Source organism: Syngnathoides biaculeatus, chromosome 19 (genome assembly GCF_019802595.1).
Source record: "Syngnathoides biaculeatus isolate LvHL_M chromosome 19, ASM1980259v1, whole genome shotgun sequence".
NCBI lineage: Eukaryota > Metazoa > Chordata > Actinopteri > Syngnathiformes > Syngnathidae > Syngnathoides > Syngnathoides biaculeatus.
In genome coordinates, this window is record NC_084658.1 from 13,846,395 (window position 1) to 13,860,818 (window position 14,424).

At 43.3% G+C, this 14,424-nt stretch overlaps 3 protein-coding genes across 5 annotated transcripts in view; all 3 read right to left on the bottom strand.

The window, feature by feature from the left end:
- Nucleotides 1-46: 46 nt before the first annotated feature.
- Nucleotides 47-6,748, bottom strand: ppp1r42 (protein phosphatase 1, regulatory subunit 42). Of its 2 annotated transcripts, none has more exons than XM_061805016.1 (9): nucleotides 6,635-6,748; nucleotides 5,720-5,877; nucleotides 5,443-5,609; nucleotides 5,225-5,363; nucleotides 3,950-4,066; nucleotides 1,623-1,740; nucleotides 1,418-1,537; nucleotides 313-403; nucleotides 47-210 (listed from the first exon to the last, which is right to left on the bottom strand). In XM_061805016.1, exons 2-9 carry the CDS (start codon nucleotides 5,849-5,851, stop codon nucleotides 147-149), a joined length of 948 nt encoding a protein of 315 aa, XP_061661000.1. In that variant the 5' UTR covers nucleotides 5,852-5,877; nucleotides 6,635-6,748; the 3' UTR covers nucleotides 47-146. The 2 variants fall into 2 exon arrangements, with proteins under 2 accessions (XP_061661000.1, XP_061660999.1); XM_061805015.1 differs by lacking the exon at nucleotides 6,635-6,748 and adding an exon at nucleotides 6,250-6,401.
- Nucleotides 6,749-7,884: 1,136 nt separating this feature from the next.
- cops5 (COP9 signalosome subunit 5) lies at nucleotides 7,885-11,770 on the bottom strand. The gene is made up of 8 exons (XM_061805014.1): nucleotides 11,485-11,770; nucleotides 10,891-11,125; nucleotides 10,408-10,536; nucleotides 9,356-9,421; nucleotides 9,199-9,284; nucleotides 8,902-9,013; nucleotides 8,425-8,573; nucleotides 7,885-8,091 (listed from the first exon to the last, which is right to left on the bottom strand). Exons 1-8 carry the CDS (start codon nucleotides 11,619-11,621, stop codon nucleotides 8,004-8,006), a joined length of 1,002 nt encoding a protein of 333 aa, XP_061660998.1. The 5' UTR covers nucleotides 11,622-11,770; the 3' UTR covers nucleotides 7,885-8,003.
- Nucleotides 11,771-12,490: 720 nt separating this feature from the next.
- arfgef1 (ADP-ribosylation factor guanine nucleotide-exchange factor 1 (brefeldin A-inhibited)) overlaps nucleotides 12,491-14,424 on the bottom strand; it is a 29,336-nt gene continuing 27,402 nt past the window's right edge. The window contains exons 35-38 of one of the 2 annotated variants that reach the window (XM_061805000.1): nucleotides 14,162-14,333; nucleotides 13,953-14,091; nucleotides 13,701-13,818; nucleotides 12,491-13,552 (exon numbers count right to left, since the gene is read on the bottom strand). In XM_061805000.1, coding sequence (XP_061660984.1) covers nucleotides 13,349-13,552; nucleotides 13,701-13,818; nucleotides 13,953-14,091; nucleotides 14,162-14,333 — 633 coding nt within the window. In that variant the 3' untranslated portion in view covers nucleotides 12,491-13,348. The remainder of the gene's footprint in view (nucleotides 13,553-13,700; nucleotides 13,819-13,952; nucleotides 14,092-14,161; nucleotides 14,334-14,424) is intronic. The other variant, XM_061805001.1, reaches the window with a different exon arrangement.

A 14,424-nucleotide genomic window follows, 5' to 3' on the forward strand; every position in this document is an offset into this window, starting at 1 on the left:
TGTATCATTTCTAGCAATAGAAAACGACAATAAAAAGAGCTACGAGTCACATTTTTGCGAAATCCCCAACCGATTCATGCACTCCCACATTTTATATTGAAAGAGACGCAAAAAAAAAAAACATCTCGTAGTTTTCTCAAATTTTTTCATGTACGTCCGACGGCCAGGTGGTTGAGCTGTCTGTACTGAGAGCTTTTTAACTGCTGCACCCTAGAAGACAGAAGAAATAAGATACGTTTAATATTCCCCAAATTCGAGCTTGGATAACGAAGTAATAAAAAAAAAAAAAAAAAATTGATGACGGCAGTGGACCTGGGAGGCTGCTGCTGGGGCTTCCATCCTTGCGCGTGAATGTGGCAGCAGACGCGAGCCAGACGCGGACCCTGACCCGTACCGACGTTATCTGCAACACGTACAAAATTATAAATCATACAATAAGACACTAAACACCGCTGCTAAAGACGATTAAAAAAAAAAACTGTTATGGTCTATACCCAAGCATTAATTCTTGATAAGTTTTTTATTGGCATTTTTCATTGTTTCCAATGTAAAACACCACTATATTTTTTTTAATTCAATTTTTCATGGTAAAACTATAATATTGTCACATTGTGTCCTTTTTGATTTAAATGTTTACTTTTTCCAAATTTTCTCCTCTTTCCATACATAGATATAAGGGAGTATCATGGAATGTTGTGCAGTATATTCATTACTGCATCTTTACTGTATAGTGACACCAGTGGCAGAATATCTTGGTTTCTGAAATTATTGTTATTTCCATATGTCACAAACTTGAGTAATTTGATTTAAAAAAAAAAGTATCATATTATGACGATCTTAAAAGTCCACAAATCAACCCAAGCGAGCCCAAATTCTACTCAGATTTTCTACCTTCAAATATGATTAAAATGTGCTTAAAAGAAAAAAAATAAATGGAATGATCTTCTTGTTCATATGTGAAAATATTGTTTTAAAACTTGTATTAGTGGTTCTCAAAAGTTTTTACACCAATCTCAAAAAAATAGTTCCAAATATCTTAATGCCTAACATCAAATTACAACTATAGCGTTTTAAATCCTCAAATTATATTTAATTTTATTCTATGCCACTGTATGATTATACCGTTTGAACACTCTGCTTAAATAAAGGAAAATAAAAAAAATACTCTTATAACAATTCAATTAAAATGTATTTCACATAAATTTCACTGGAAAATGTAAACACTTCTAAAATAGTATAATAGTAAAATAGTTGAATATATACAAGTGCAATAAATTAAAAAAAAAAGTTGAAGTCACATAATATAAAATATGTTATTATACAGTTTGAACATTGAATTTACTCATGGACAAGTATCATACTTCTTGAGAATTGCCGATTTAGATGAATAATTTGAATTAAAAATGTCCCGTCTTACTCATTAACGGAGGAGAGTTCAGCGCTGCGGTCTCCTTCTTCTTCTTCGCCAGTTTGGATGCCTTCCAGTTGACCAGGAACTGCCTGGTCACCTCCTGAATGTCGCGGCCATCCAGTACCTCTGCGCGGGCAGACCAACGCAAACACTGAGCCAGGCTCTTTACTACGCTCGACTCGTTATAAACAGCGAAAAAGACGAGAGCTACTTAGTTTTTTGCACGCCATGATCATTCGGTCTCGATATTTGGAAGTTTTACATGCAGGATTTCCACGTAGATCCATCTGAAAGAGCCAAGGCCAGGACCCCAACACGTCCTCTAGCTCCTGACAAGGGGGAAAAAAATAAATAAAGACCAGCTCGCTTATTAATATAAAGGGGGCTGCTTTTACCAATTCGCCAAGAAATATACATACTAGTATGCTCCCCAGTCCTAATCAGACGCAAACACGGAAGTATGTTTAATGCAAAGTCCATAAACAACACATCAGTCTGTTTTAATAAACAATGTCGCCCGGTGTCGTGTCAACCGCGAGTGTCCCCCCGGGGCCTGTACTTGTATGTTTATCCAAAAGGCGCATTAATCCGCGCCGTGGAAACGTGAACGCTCTCTGGACATGCTCTGATTGTTCATTGCCTTCCTGTCTCGGCCAAAGCGCTTCCACTTTGCCGAGCGGTGCCGCAATCAGTTTTCGGAGAAGGCGGGTGGGGGCGGAGGAGTGGGGAGGGGACACCCCCTGAGCTCAGCTTTGATAAATGATCGTGTCAGGGCCGTCAGTCAGAAGCCGCCGAGGCTAAATAACCCCCCCACCGCCCCCCCAGCCCTCGGTTCCAGCGGGGAGCTGGGAGTTCCAGCTCTGCCGGGCTAATGATGGGCCAGTTATGAACTCGCATTTGACCAGCACTTCGATTGATGATGAAGATGCTCCCCATTTGTCACCCGGGCTGACTGCCTGTCATAATCTATTTTTGGGGGGGGGGCCATCCTCCAGAAGATCTGATTGATTCTTTTGAAGACCTGTCTTTGAGGGATCAATAGAGCCAGACGACTTGTGTAAATTATAGGGTACTGCCGAACAAAAAATGACACTTCGTACAGTAATTGCGTTCTCCAAATAAGTCAATTGTGGGAATCGGGAAGTGAAGTGGGAGCAAGAACAATAAAAACCCTTTGGTTTTACCCATTATGTATCTCATCAAAATTCGTCACGTCAAAATTCATGTTAAACACAACAAACCTGAAGCAAAAAGCCCGTTTTCCCCCAAAATTTTATTTGTGATAGCTGCCGATTATCAATCCCAGTGAAAACTGAGGCAAAATAGCTTCAGATCGGTTTAGGGGGAAAAGCTGTTACGAGATGTTGCAGCAGTTTACAAAAAGGATGTTATAGATTTGAAAAATTGTGAAGTCAAACGGAAAAAGCATCCAAGAAATTGTGTGTAAACTTGACAACCAACCAAGTAGAAATTGACATGAAGTGGCTTCGTTCAGTATTTAGTCTAAGCCAGGGGTGTCAAACTCATTTTTGTCGCGGGCCACATTGTACTTGCGGTTTCCCTCAAAGGGCCGTTATGGCTGCGAAACGAGAAAAAAAAATCTTCAACCGCTTCATCGTATTTGCACATGAAATTTATGAACTAGTTTTGGAATCAGAAATCAAGGGTAATGGGTTTGGTAACACAAAAATCCATGTAATATCTCAACGTTATCATTTATGATAGGACAGTTTAAAATTTTGGTACAGGTTTTAAAAAAAATAATAATAATAATAAAAAAAAATCACAAAGTTGATACACAGGATTTGTCTCCACGGGCCACATAAAATCAAGCGGCGGGCTGGATCTGGCCCCCGAGCCTTGAGTTTGACACCTGCGGTCTAAGCGGTTCAGAAAATAGATGGATGTAAAGTAATACACGCGAGAGAATGTAATTTGTTGGATGGGAGTCTTGAAAAGTAAGAATCTAGACTTGAATGGGTGAACAAAGGTGGAAGGAAGTGGTAATTATGTAAAGCATCTCTTAATTTGAGCTTTTTAGTGAAAATGTGGCAAGAGGTAACCGTATGATATCTTAATTTGGGAAGGATTTTTGGGATTCGTACAATAATAGAGCAAACATGTAGCAAAACATCTAAGATGAGAAGACCAGGCTCAAAAGTGTTTGAAGATTAGCAATCAAAAACGGACTCAAAACGCCTCCCGGTGCTGATTTTGGGGACACCGTTAAAAAGCCAGTCGAAAAGATTCGGGGAGAAACCGCCGCTCGTTTGAAGCTGTCAGCGAGCAAAACCCTCCGGGGAGCGCCTCGCTGATTTGCTGAATAATTCCGAGCCCCGAGAGAGTCATGCGAGCCGGCGGTTGGATTTGCAGGATTTGGTTGTGTAGGACCCATATCTCCATACCATTTCACGGGCGGCTGCGTACCAACTACGCCAACGCCGTTACGCTAACCCCGTCGGCTAATCACGCGTCAGATGGACTTGGAGGGAAAGTGGTTTGCAACGATTGAAAAAAATAAAATAAAATAAACATTACCTCCACGTTGTGCAGCTTGTTGTCAATGGCGGAAAAATGTTTGATTTCCTTCAGCACCGCCAGGTCATGGATTTCGTCGATGTTGTTGTTACTGATGTTGAAGACGAATAGAGATTCCTGGAAAAAATGAAAATCGTTTCTTTTTCGACGAACAACTGAGGACAAACACAGCAGCCACTTGATACTAAAAGTTTGCACAATTTGGAAACATTAATAGTTGGATTTAAAAAAAAAAAAAAAAAAAAAAAAAAAACAGGTACAGTGCAACCTCGGTTCTCGCCCACAATCCGTTCCAGAAGGCGGTTCGAGAACCGATTTGTTGGAAAACCGAATTTGACTATTTCCCCACACCTGCGTACAGAGGTTGCGTTATACACAAGAAGAATGTGCGTCGTGGATCAGTTGGTCGGGTTTTTCGTTTGAAAACAGACGCAAAAAAAATCCGGAAAATTCCATTTGAAAACCGATTTGTTCGAGAACCGAGTATTCACTACATAGTAAAATATGTACCAATAATGGGAGTATAAACAGTCATTGTCCGTCAAATCGCCCCAAGATCTTAAATCTTGTGAGATTCCAGCACATTTCATTAAGACTCCAGAAATTCTTGCGAGATTTTCGCAAATCTGGCAACACTTCAGCATTATTTTGAGGCTTCAGCAAAGGTTGTGAGACGTCGCCAGTAGACCTCAAGACTTCAGCTGAAGCAAAACTGGAAGAGGACAATGGAACGTACGTTCAAAATCTGCATGTGTTCCAAAATAAATCCCTGCCATCAGCAAACCGTCAACAGTACACTTGTGTTCCGGGTGAGTCCTTTTTTATTTGAGCATACTATTCACTGGTAAACTTCTTTATGTCTGTCAAGAATGTTGAATTATTACTTAAAACACAATCTGTACAGTTAATATTTCCCTATCTGAGCCAGAGTTGCTGTATTAACAGTGGCCTCTTGCTATCGACGTCACCTTGATAAAGTTGTGTATTTAAGAAAGGAAAAAAAAATAACCTGGAACCGTTTCAATTTGCACAGCAATTTCTTTGAATGATCTAAACAAACAAGAAGCTTGAGAGCGCGTCCCGGGCCGTTGAACCGAGCCACACAGGCCTCTTTGACATCATCAAACAACATCCCCTTCACGTGGACCACCAACCGGCGAGGTATCTCGTACCGTACACGTGTGTTTTTAAGCCTCTTATCTGGCCTCGACGTCATTTTGAAGTGCACTCATTTTGTACAGTTCCAAAAAAAAAAAAAAAAAAAGTGGGTCATACGGCCAGGGAGGAGAGGGTCCTGGGGTCGAAAAGCAGCTTCTCCCCGGGGGGCAGCCTCTGACTCTCCACGTGCAGCTCCTCCAGCTTGTCCAGGCACTCCAAACCCTCCACGAGGGAGATGCTGTTGCCGCCCAGGTAGCTGCAAAACGCACACATACAATGACCTCGAATGGCAAAGTGAAAAAAAAAAAAAAATGTAAATAAAACTAAAGACTCACAGTTTGGAGAGATTGTGCAGATTGGCCAGGTTGTCGATGCGCGTGATGTTGTTGTTCTGCAGGTAGAGGTGGGTCAGGTTGCAGGCGTAGTCCAGGTTCTGGATGCGCGTGATGCGGTTGTTGTACAGGTAGAGGACGCTCAGGTTGCGGCACACGGAGAGGTCGCCCTGAAGATGAGTCACAAAAAAAAAAAAAAGGTTAAATGACCTGGAAAAAGCCTGGAACATACCACAGGACGTAATGTTAAGACAAAAGGTGAGGATTGGCGTCTACTCACAATGTACTCGATGTTGTGCCCGGATAAGTGGAGGTGGGTGAGGGTCTTGAGATACTCCTGGAGCGAAAGGCCTCTCTTTTTCTTGAAGTTGTTCTTGGACTTGGCTATGAGGTCCGTGGTCAAGTGAACCATGGTGGTCCTTCAGCGCCTTCCCCTTCCTAAAAAGCACATCACGACCGATTCATCAACACAGGTGGAGTGGACTCGCGACACGCGACTTGGACTAGTCAGGATTTCGACTAGCAACTTCACTTGAACGGCAAAAAAAACGACTTCACTCGGGCTTGAACCGTTGACTTGAAAACACAAAGCGCCGGGTAAAAAAAAAAAAAAAAAAAACTCCACACAGGCAGACCAGGGATCGAACCCTAGACCTCAGAACTGTGAGCTGAGCCACCAAATATATTTTTAAAATATATGAAAAACACCAACACGTGTACATGTGCGTGACCTCTACATTTTAGTTAATTTTTATACTCTTTGGATAATTCATGCTGTTTTGGTGGAAAAACAAAAGACTCGAGACTTACTTGAGACTTGAAAATCAATAAGTTGTTCCCACTTCTGGTAATTACCACTGATGTGATTTTGTGCGTCAGGTTTTTCCACCATTTTGATCCATGTCACGCGGTTTGATGACGTCACACACGCCCACCCTTTCACTTTAACTTGTCATAAAAACCTGTCAGTATTCAAACGCTTAGCGCGACATATGCGGCATTGTAAATGCTTTTTATCTACGTGCCTAACGAGAAAATACATCACATAGAATGTTCCCCGGATTACGTTTATTTAGCACGTTGATGCTAACTTGACTAGAACCGCAATGACGTCATGTACGGGTAGAACGCTTAAAAGTGTAAATATGACGTCGAATGCACGCAGCAAAAATGCAAAACAAAAGTTATGTACTACCTGCTTTCGGGGGGAGACTAGTATACGTGTATCAACGCGAGAAAAGGAGTTTTAGATAGCGTGGCACCGTGTTGATAAGTTATTGGACGGAAAAACGTTGCCATAGAAACCAAGGACGCAACGGAAGTCAAACCAACTCCCGGTTTAGACTTAAAAAAAAAAAAAGAAATGTAATATCAAAAAGAAAACAACACACACTCCGTACTTTGATATTACAATAAATATAGCTAATAAGCACAGTGTTTGGTAGAGCAGTACAGTGGATTGGTGGGTACCGCAAGTGCCTCGCAGTTTTGAGGTTGCATGTTCTGTTTTCGCGCGGCTTCCTCCTACACTCTGAAAACATTCTGCACATGGGTGTGATTGTGATTGCAAATAGTCATTTGTGTATATCTTTGTTGGGATTGGCTCACGTATGGCGGGCGACCAGTCCAGGGTGCACCTTGTCGCTCGCCAGATGTCCAAACTCCCCCGCCTCCATAATGGAGTGCAAGCAATGTAGAAAACGGAGGGACGGACGTCTCAGAACCCAGAACCTCATCCGGCAGCGGTCCAATACCGCAGTGCAGCTCGTCCTCGCATTACATAATGGAACAACCAAGTCAAGCTTCTGCACAGGCTCAGCGCGCCTTCTGCGGCCGTAGTTTGCGTCTCGAGGCCCAGTGGCCTTCCCGGCGGTGACACAGGCCAGGAACAGAAGCACACTGGAGGCCATTCAGCCGTCCGGCCTCGGGAGCCTGCTCTGCGTCCACGGTCCCGTAGTGTCACATCGCTTTCGACGGGCATTGTAATGGCCAAATGTATATTTTGGATGTCATGTTCAGCCGAGAAGGGAAGCCGATCGGGGCGGGCGGCAGACGCGTCTGCTTAGTCTCGTGCGGGATCGAGTCGGGCACCGCTTCTTGTAATGATTTTCATTTGCGATAAGTCTGGAAATAAGTGCGCTTGTTGGGGAAAAAAACTGCTCGTTTTGGGGTTTGGGCGTTCAAGCCTAACGCCTCTTTTAAGTCTTTGAAGATCACAAAAATATGTTGGAAACGTTACAAATAGTACTGTGATTATAAACGGATGGACATTTCATATGCAAGTGAAACTGGGGGCAGCCAGAAAATAATAGAAAATTCATGTTCAAATTGATGTTCAATAGCAATGGCAGCCAATCACGGCACATGTAGGCTGACAAAAAATACTTTTGTGGTCTGTGTGGAACTTTTTTGCATTATCCTACAAAAACGACTACCAAAACAATGCACTTTCTCCCATATTTTATTCACGCCAATACACTTTTCTGAATACTACAAGTATTTTTTGCAGTCATACACAATCCCGAGAAGTGCCGGAAGAACAATAAAAAAAAAAAAAAAAAGACTTAATTCGACGTGTTGATTTGATTGAAGAGTTTGTCCTTAATGACTTGAGACATCAAGCCGTGAATGGCTTCGATGGTCGTCTTGCAACTAAAACGAAGCAAACGGGAGAAACAATCAGATTTTAGCACTAACAGCCATCCAATCGTTCAACTTTGCCTTAATACACGGCGCACAACAACAACAACATAAAATTTTGGTGACTGATAACGGAAAACAGCATACAGGATTTATATCTTTTCTTTGTTAATTGTTGGATTTTAAGATGGTTTTTTTTTTTATCATTACTGAATTATTTCAATTATTTTTTTCCAGGTCCGTATTTTTTTCAAAATACATTTGTGAAAATATGGTTTCCAGATTTTTCATCATTTTTGTAAAGATTCTGACTCTTCATTTTTCTTGAAAGGCAACAGCCCGTACCTGTCCCGGGTGGCTTTGGCCAGCTTGTCCTCGGACTTCCTGTCGTGAGTGTCCAGCCCCAGCATGAAGCTGCCCCGACCCAGCTGGGCTTCCGACTGCTCCAGCTTCTCCGACAGGTCGAACACCTGACCCGTGGTGTAGTCTGAGTTCTGACATCCATACATAAACACACACACAGGCGTGCATGCACACGTGGGCGCACACAAAGACAAAAACATACCAAAACGTGCTGAATGAAGGTAAAAGGCAGAGGGAAACGTTTGCTTAAGGTGAGGCTAACGTTGTCAGCGGGGAGGCTCATTAAAGCGCAACGCCGTCACCGTTTTGACGTGTAGTCAATTGGGCCAGTGTGTGTAGCGCACTATTTGGATAAGCCCGCTGACTATTGAGCCTCCCCACTCACTCACTCACTCACTCACTCACTCAATCGGTGAGTCACACAAAGCCGAGTTTGGAAATCATCGGAATACTCGTTACCGTGAGGAGACTGGAGGAGCTCAAAGTGTTGACCCAGTATTTGTTCCAAAGGAGCTCCAGTAGCTTTCGGTCCAAGGACGACTTGAAATACGTTACTTCCATGGCATAATATCTACGTGGGTGAAGGGAAGCAAATCCGTCAACAAAAAGGTTTTGCCTTGATCCACTTATATTCACCATAAGTTAATGAAACCCCAAACACTAACCAATTACCTCTGTCTGTGATTTCAAATTTTTTAGCAATTATTGCACAATTCTTCTTCACGGCGGGGGGAACAAATACTTGACGACACTCACTGTTTACAGTGTACACCAAAGTCTTCGATCTTGTTCAGAGGGATGGTTTGATACTCTGACGGCCCTTCGTCAGGAGGCTTGTAGCCCTGAAAAGGACACATTTGCATGCAACAAACCACAAACCGCACGTGTACACGCAAAAAGTGCTTCCCTCTACCTTGGGGTACGTCCTGAAGGCACCGAGGTTGACTTTGCCCGCCGAAATGGTCCGCGTCGGGTCGATCTGTAGAAAACGGCAAGATAAGATTTCAGACATGTTTTTCTCAAACTGTGGTGCCAACATACAAAGTCAACACACCCCGACTTAAATGCTAGGTATTTGTGGCGTGTACTGAATTTCCGGCCTATAAGCCGCAAATTTTTTCACACGCTTTCAACCCTGCGGTTTATATGGTGACACGGCTAATTTGTGCATTTTTTCTAACAGGCACTCGAGCGGAAAAGGTACGAGTGAGACAGGTGGAATATATGTGCCGAGGAAGTGACTTTTACCGGTCTGGCCCTGTTAGCGCTGTGTTAGCGTGTTACTGCCATGTCTCAGTGATTGTTACTGTTATGTTGTTTTTTTTTTTTTTTTAAACCAGCCCTGTTAGTGGCACGGTGCTAGCGACAGCGCTAGCGCAGCGGCACTAGCGTTAAACTCGCTTGTGTACCTCATTTCTTTGTAAATATCTCGTATTTCAAAGTAGGTTTCAATGTGGGCACTTGCGGCTATTCCACAGCTGTGGCGTACGTATGTTACCAAGTGGTATTTCCTTTACAAATGTACTGGGTGAGGCTTATAACCAGGTGCGCTCTGTCGGCCGGGAATTACGGTAATTATGTTAAACATACTTCAAAGAGAAAACAAAGTTGAAACAGAGTTTAACGCTAGCGCGACTGCGCTAATGCCAGGGCCGTTAAGAAAAACCACATTGGTAAAAATCACTGAGACACGGCAGTAACACGCTCACAGGGCATTCGGCGCATACTGGTAAAAGTTACTTCCTCGCCACATACATTCCACCGGTCTCACTCTTACCTTTTCCGCTCGAGCGCCCCCTTGCGGCTGCTAGAAAAAACAATGCACAAATTAACCGGATCACCGCATAAGCCTCAGGGTTGATAGCGTGTGAAAAAAGTCGTGGTTTATAGGCTGGAAATTATGGTAATAGAAAAGAAAGAGGTATTTTGTCAAAGAGGTTACATGTCTGATTTTGAAGTTCTTACCACCACAGCGACAAAAGGCTCCTGAAACTGCTGGTTGAGCATCTGAGTGCTGACGTCGATCCCTGAGAGCCAGCAGCCGTAGCCCGGGTGACTGTGGTACCAGCCGATGGCGTTCTCCAGCCGGCCCACCTGATGTAAAGACACCGCAATCGCTGGACACTTTCCAAGGTACACCTGTATTACCTTCAGTACAACTTGGTGAAGAAATAATTCAAATGATGGTGACATATGCTCACATAAAAGGCATGTGGTGCTGTTATGTTTTATTTGTGTGTCTATAAATTACAACCGTTTTATCGGTGTAACAGATTAACAGCATTCCCATTAATTTAATTGGGGAAAGATGCTTTGAGATACAAATGTTTTGAGTCAGGAGCGTGGTCGCAGAACGAATTAAACTTGTAAATCAACGCACGGCTCCATTGGTATCCCCTTTGGAGTTTTTTTTTTTTTAGGGGTGTTCGGTCCGGTGACGAAACCAACCTGCTTGGCGTTCTCAATGTAGGCAGCCATGTACTCGTAGGCGGCAGCCTGCGCGTTGACCCGCGTCTCGGTTCCCTCCACAGGCAACGCGAAGCTGTCCATGATGATCATGCTCTCGCCGTCCACTTTCCCCAGCATCAGGCCCATCACCTCCAGGTTGCCGCCAGAGCGGGCGTGCATCACCATCTTCAGCAGCGCCAGTGCAGAGATCTTTGAGTACTTGAAGTAGTGGTGGCTTTTACCAGGTACACACAAATGCAGCACGTGTCAGTCGGAGCTCGATTTCAACGTTAGTTCCAACTTTGTCTCCAATGTTCGCTTCTGAAGTTAACTTGCAATGTTAACTTTAATATTACGTTCAAGCTTATTAGCAGTAGAAATAAGGAAGACCAACATAGGAGCGTTTGCGGCCCCATCTTGTGACCTTACACAAAAATAAGAATAGGTGCGTTCGTGAATGGTGAATCGCAGAAAGGCGGGGGTTCACTACACACAGCTTCAATGGCTCCCAGTCAGTTCCGGTGATGTTGCCATTTACACTGAGTGAATTTTAAACACACAAAATTATTATTATTATTCGTGACGCCAACTCACTCTTTTGTCCACGGCTTGGCGGCGAGGATCTCCTGTTGTTGCTTCTTGTCATATTTGTAAATTTCGTCGATGCTCTGGACCTCCTGCATGCTGTTGGTGAGCTCCCAAGTCTTTTGAGCAGTGCTACTGCCCGCCATAGTGTTTCGGCCGAGGGGGACGAATCGATGTCAAATCATGAAGATGAGCTAAAAAACGCCTAAAATGTTGTCGTTTTGTCCAAATACGCTGATGCCGAGTCAGGGAGCTCTAAACTCGGGGCGCCATGACAGTCGGATGATACCATTTTTTACAGGAGCCGATCAAGGGGGACGTTCGCCTTCATGTTGCAGTCACATATAACAAAACTTCGTCCTAACTTTGCTTATTTTGATAGGTTTTTGAACAGTTTAAAAATGAATCAATTAAATATAGGCCCAAGAATCGTTTGCGGTGTAAATATGGAATGAATATAACCAAGCAACACCCCTCAACGAAGCATAATGGTTCAGTGCAAGGCGGAAGTCAGAAAGGGGTAAACTCGGAGCTCGACTGCCATCTTGCGACGTCTTCATATTTTTGTAGTTTCTACGACAACTTTACAAAAACGTATGTACTATCCTGTATTCTATATTCATTTTCATATTTTCACTGGTGTATGTGTGTGAGTGGGTGAATGTGAGGCTTTGTAAAGCGTTTTGGCTATTGTGAGTGTCGACATTGTGCATTTCCCAATAACCATGTACAGGTGTGCTGTGTATTTTTTCCTCTCCTCCCTGCTAGAATTTTGGAAAATTTCTAAAGAATTATAAAACTTGAGGACCCAAGTCCTATAGAATTTCTATAGAAATGTTACTGTTCTGTGGAAATACTATAGAAAATCACAGCCAAAGTTCTATAGAGCAAGTTGTTCTGTACAAATTCTGTAGAATTTCAAGAGAAATTTTTGAGCAGCGATTTTCATTTTTTAAATTAATCACGACGTGGCAAACAGTGAAACGAATTCAAATGAACCAAGTTCAAAAAAACTTTATTGACCTAGAACCTGATTAGAATGCCAGAGAATGTATTGTACACAAAGTTGTACATATTATTAGTTTTTTTTTTTTTTTTTTGCAACATAGAAAACTTTACATTGCTGCATCATATACATTTTTGTTTTCTACATCCATGAGCGGGAATGCGTCCCATTCGCATGTAAAGCACAGCTAACATCGCTCATTTCCCCCCCTCTCTCTATACATGTTACTTTCTCCCAAAACCCAAGAAAAAACAAAAAACAAATTAAATATATTATTTTTGATTTTTTTTTTGTACACACACAAGTGAAAACTAAAGTCAAACATGAAAACAGACTGGTGTCTTTTTTTTTTTTTAAGCAGCTAGCATCGGGTTGCTCTCTCGCATCTTCCAGTTAAAAACCAAACAATACCAACATATAAAATGGAATAATTTAATGAAGCCTTCACTTAACCACGAGATGTTAGTCAAATCAGGGGTGGAGGTGTAAAAAGTCCCATCTCCAGTGCATTCCAAATGGAGGTCGAGTGCGTCAACAAATAATTATATTTAAAAACCAAAAAATTAACAAAAATCTAGTGTTATCAGATTATTACATCTGTACATTTGGATATGAACGTTAACCATGTGGTGTTGCGGAGAGAGAGGTCACATTTCATCATGGTTTTTGAATATGTCTTTGCAATCATTCAGATACATTAAATACAGTAAGAAGCACATTTTTTTAATTTTTAAAATAAATTCCATCTGAGCAGCTCAGAGATATGGTGGCGGAAATCGCTACAAACAGGACTTATTTTTTTTTTAGTTTTTCGTGCTGATAGCCGAAGTGGATGAAAGGCCGGAGGCTGAAGGCAAGTGGCGTGCGTCACTGGGCTTCCTCTGCCTCATCCGGGTCGGCGCGATGCTCCTGTAGGGCCGGTCGAGCTTGAGGTCGGGGCTCGGGCGCAATGGCGAACACCGAGCCGATCCGCAAGTAGAATTTCCTCAGGACGGCACGCAGCTCCGGGATCAGGTCCAACTGCATGATCTCGCACAGAAGCGGGTAGTACCGTGACGCGTGGGCCTTGAACTGCACGGGAGACACGATAGCAGCCCCGTTTAGCAATATATTCTTTATCCTTTGCTAATATTACAGCATTTTACTGGGGAGCCGTAAAGCGGTGGCTTGACATACAAATGCTTTCATTTTTTTTTTATTTTTTCGAGAGAACACACACCCTTTGGTCGCTAATCTTCAGAACCTTGGTGAGGAAGAGGAGGAGGAGGTTGGTCCAGGCCTCCCTGTGGCTCTCCGAGGTCAACGCTAAGAAGTACGCCACCGCCTCGCCGCACACGCTAACCACACAGAAAGGACCAAAAAAAAAAAAAAAAAAAAAAGTTATGTGAATGCAATCGCAATACGATTTAGTAAGTCTGAGTCTGTGTGTGTACTCAAGGTCTTCTCTTTTGATTGTTAGTGACATCCTTACTCGAGCAGTCGTCTCTGGACCTCCTCCCAGGCGTCCTGCCGCGTCTCGTCAGTGTACATGCGGAAGAGGATGCGCAGGCCGCACGCCAGGCTGCCCGTCTCCTGCTTCAACAGGTTGGGCTTCGACTTGCCTTTAAACCCTACACGTGTATGAACAATCAGACATGTATACGCACACGCTGACGTCAAACGCAGAGCGGTGAGATTTACCCGCTTTCCACAGCAGCGTCCTCTGCTCATTATTGGAGTTAAATGCCTTGGCAAAGCGGTGCGACTCCATCAGGCAGTCCAGCAACTTGAAGAGCTGCTCCGACGTCAGGTAGCGGAACATGCCCTGGTCCGGTGGCTCCGTGGCCGCGTCTGACGCGTTGGCCACGTCACGCTCCAGGAAAGACACGATAAGGGCGGGGTTGTTAATAGTTAGCGGTGATAGTGATAGTAGTTATAATGATGTGGTTCTGCCTCACCACATG

Bases quoted from the DNA above. Each gene is read 5' to 3' on its own strand.
- ppp1r42 (XM_061805016.1), bottom strand. From the start codon at position 5,851: ATGGTTCACTTGACCACGGACCTCATAGCCAAGTCCAAGAACAACTTC. The intron at 1,741-3,949 runs GTAATGTTTATT...CCCCCTTGTCAG, and splicing joins ACAAGCTGCACAACGTGGAG to GAGCTAGAGGACGTGTTGGG. The intron at 404-1,417 runs GTAAGACGGGAC...TACGTGTTGCAG, and splicing joins GAACTCTCCTCCGTTAATGA to ATAACGTCGGTACGGGTCAG.
- cops5 (XM_061805014.1), bottom strand. From the start codon at position 11,621: ATGGCGGGCAGTAGCACTGCTCAAAAGACTTGGGAGCTCACCAACAGC. The intron at 11,126-11,484 runs GTGAGTTGGCGT...ACCTGGTAAAAG, and splicing joins GCCAAGCCGTGGACAAAAGA to CCACCACTACTTCAAGTACT. The intron at 9,014-9,198 runs GTGAGTGTCGTC...TCACCCACGTAG, and splicing joins TTTGGTGTACACTGTAAACA to ATATTATGCCATGGAAGTAA.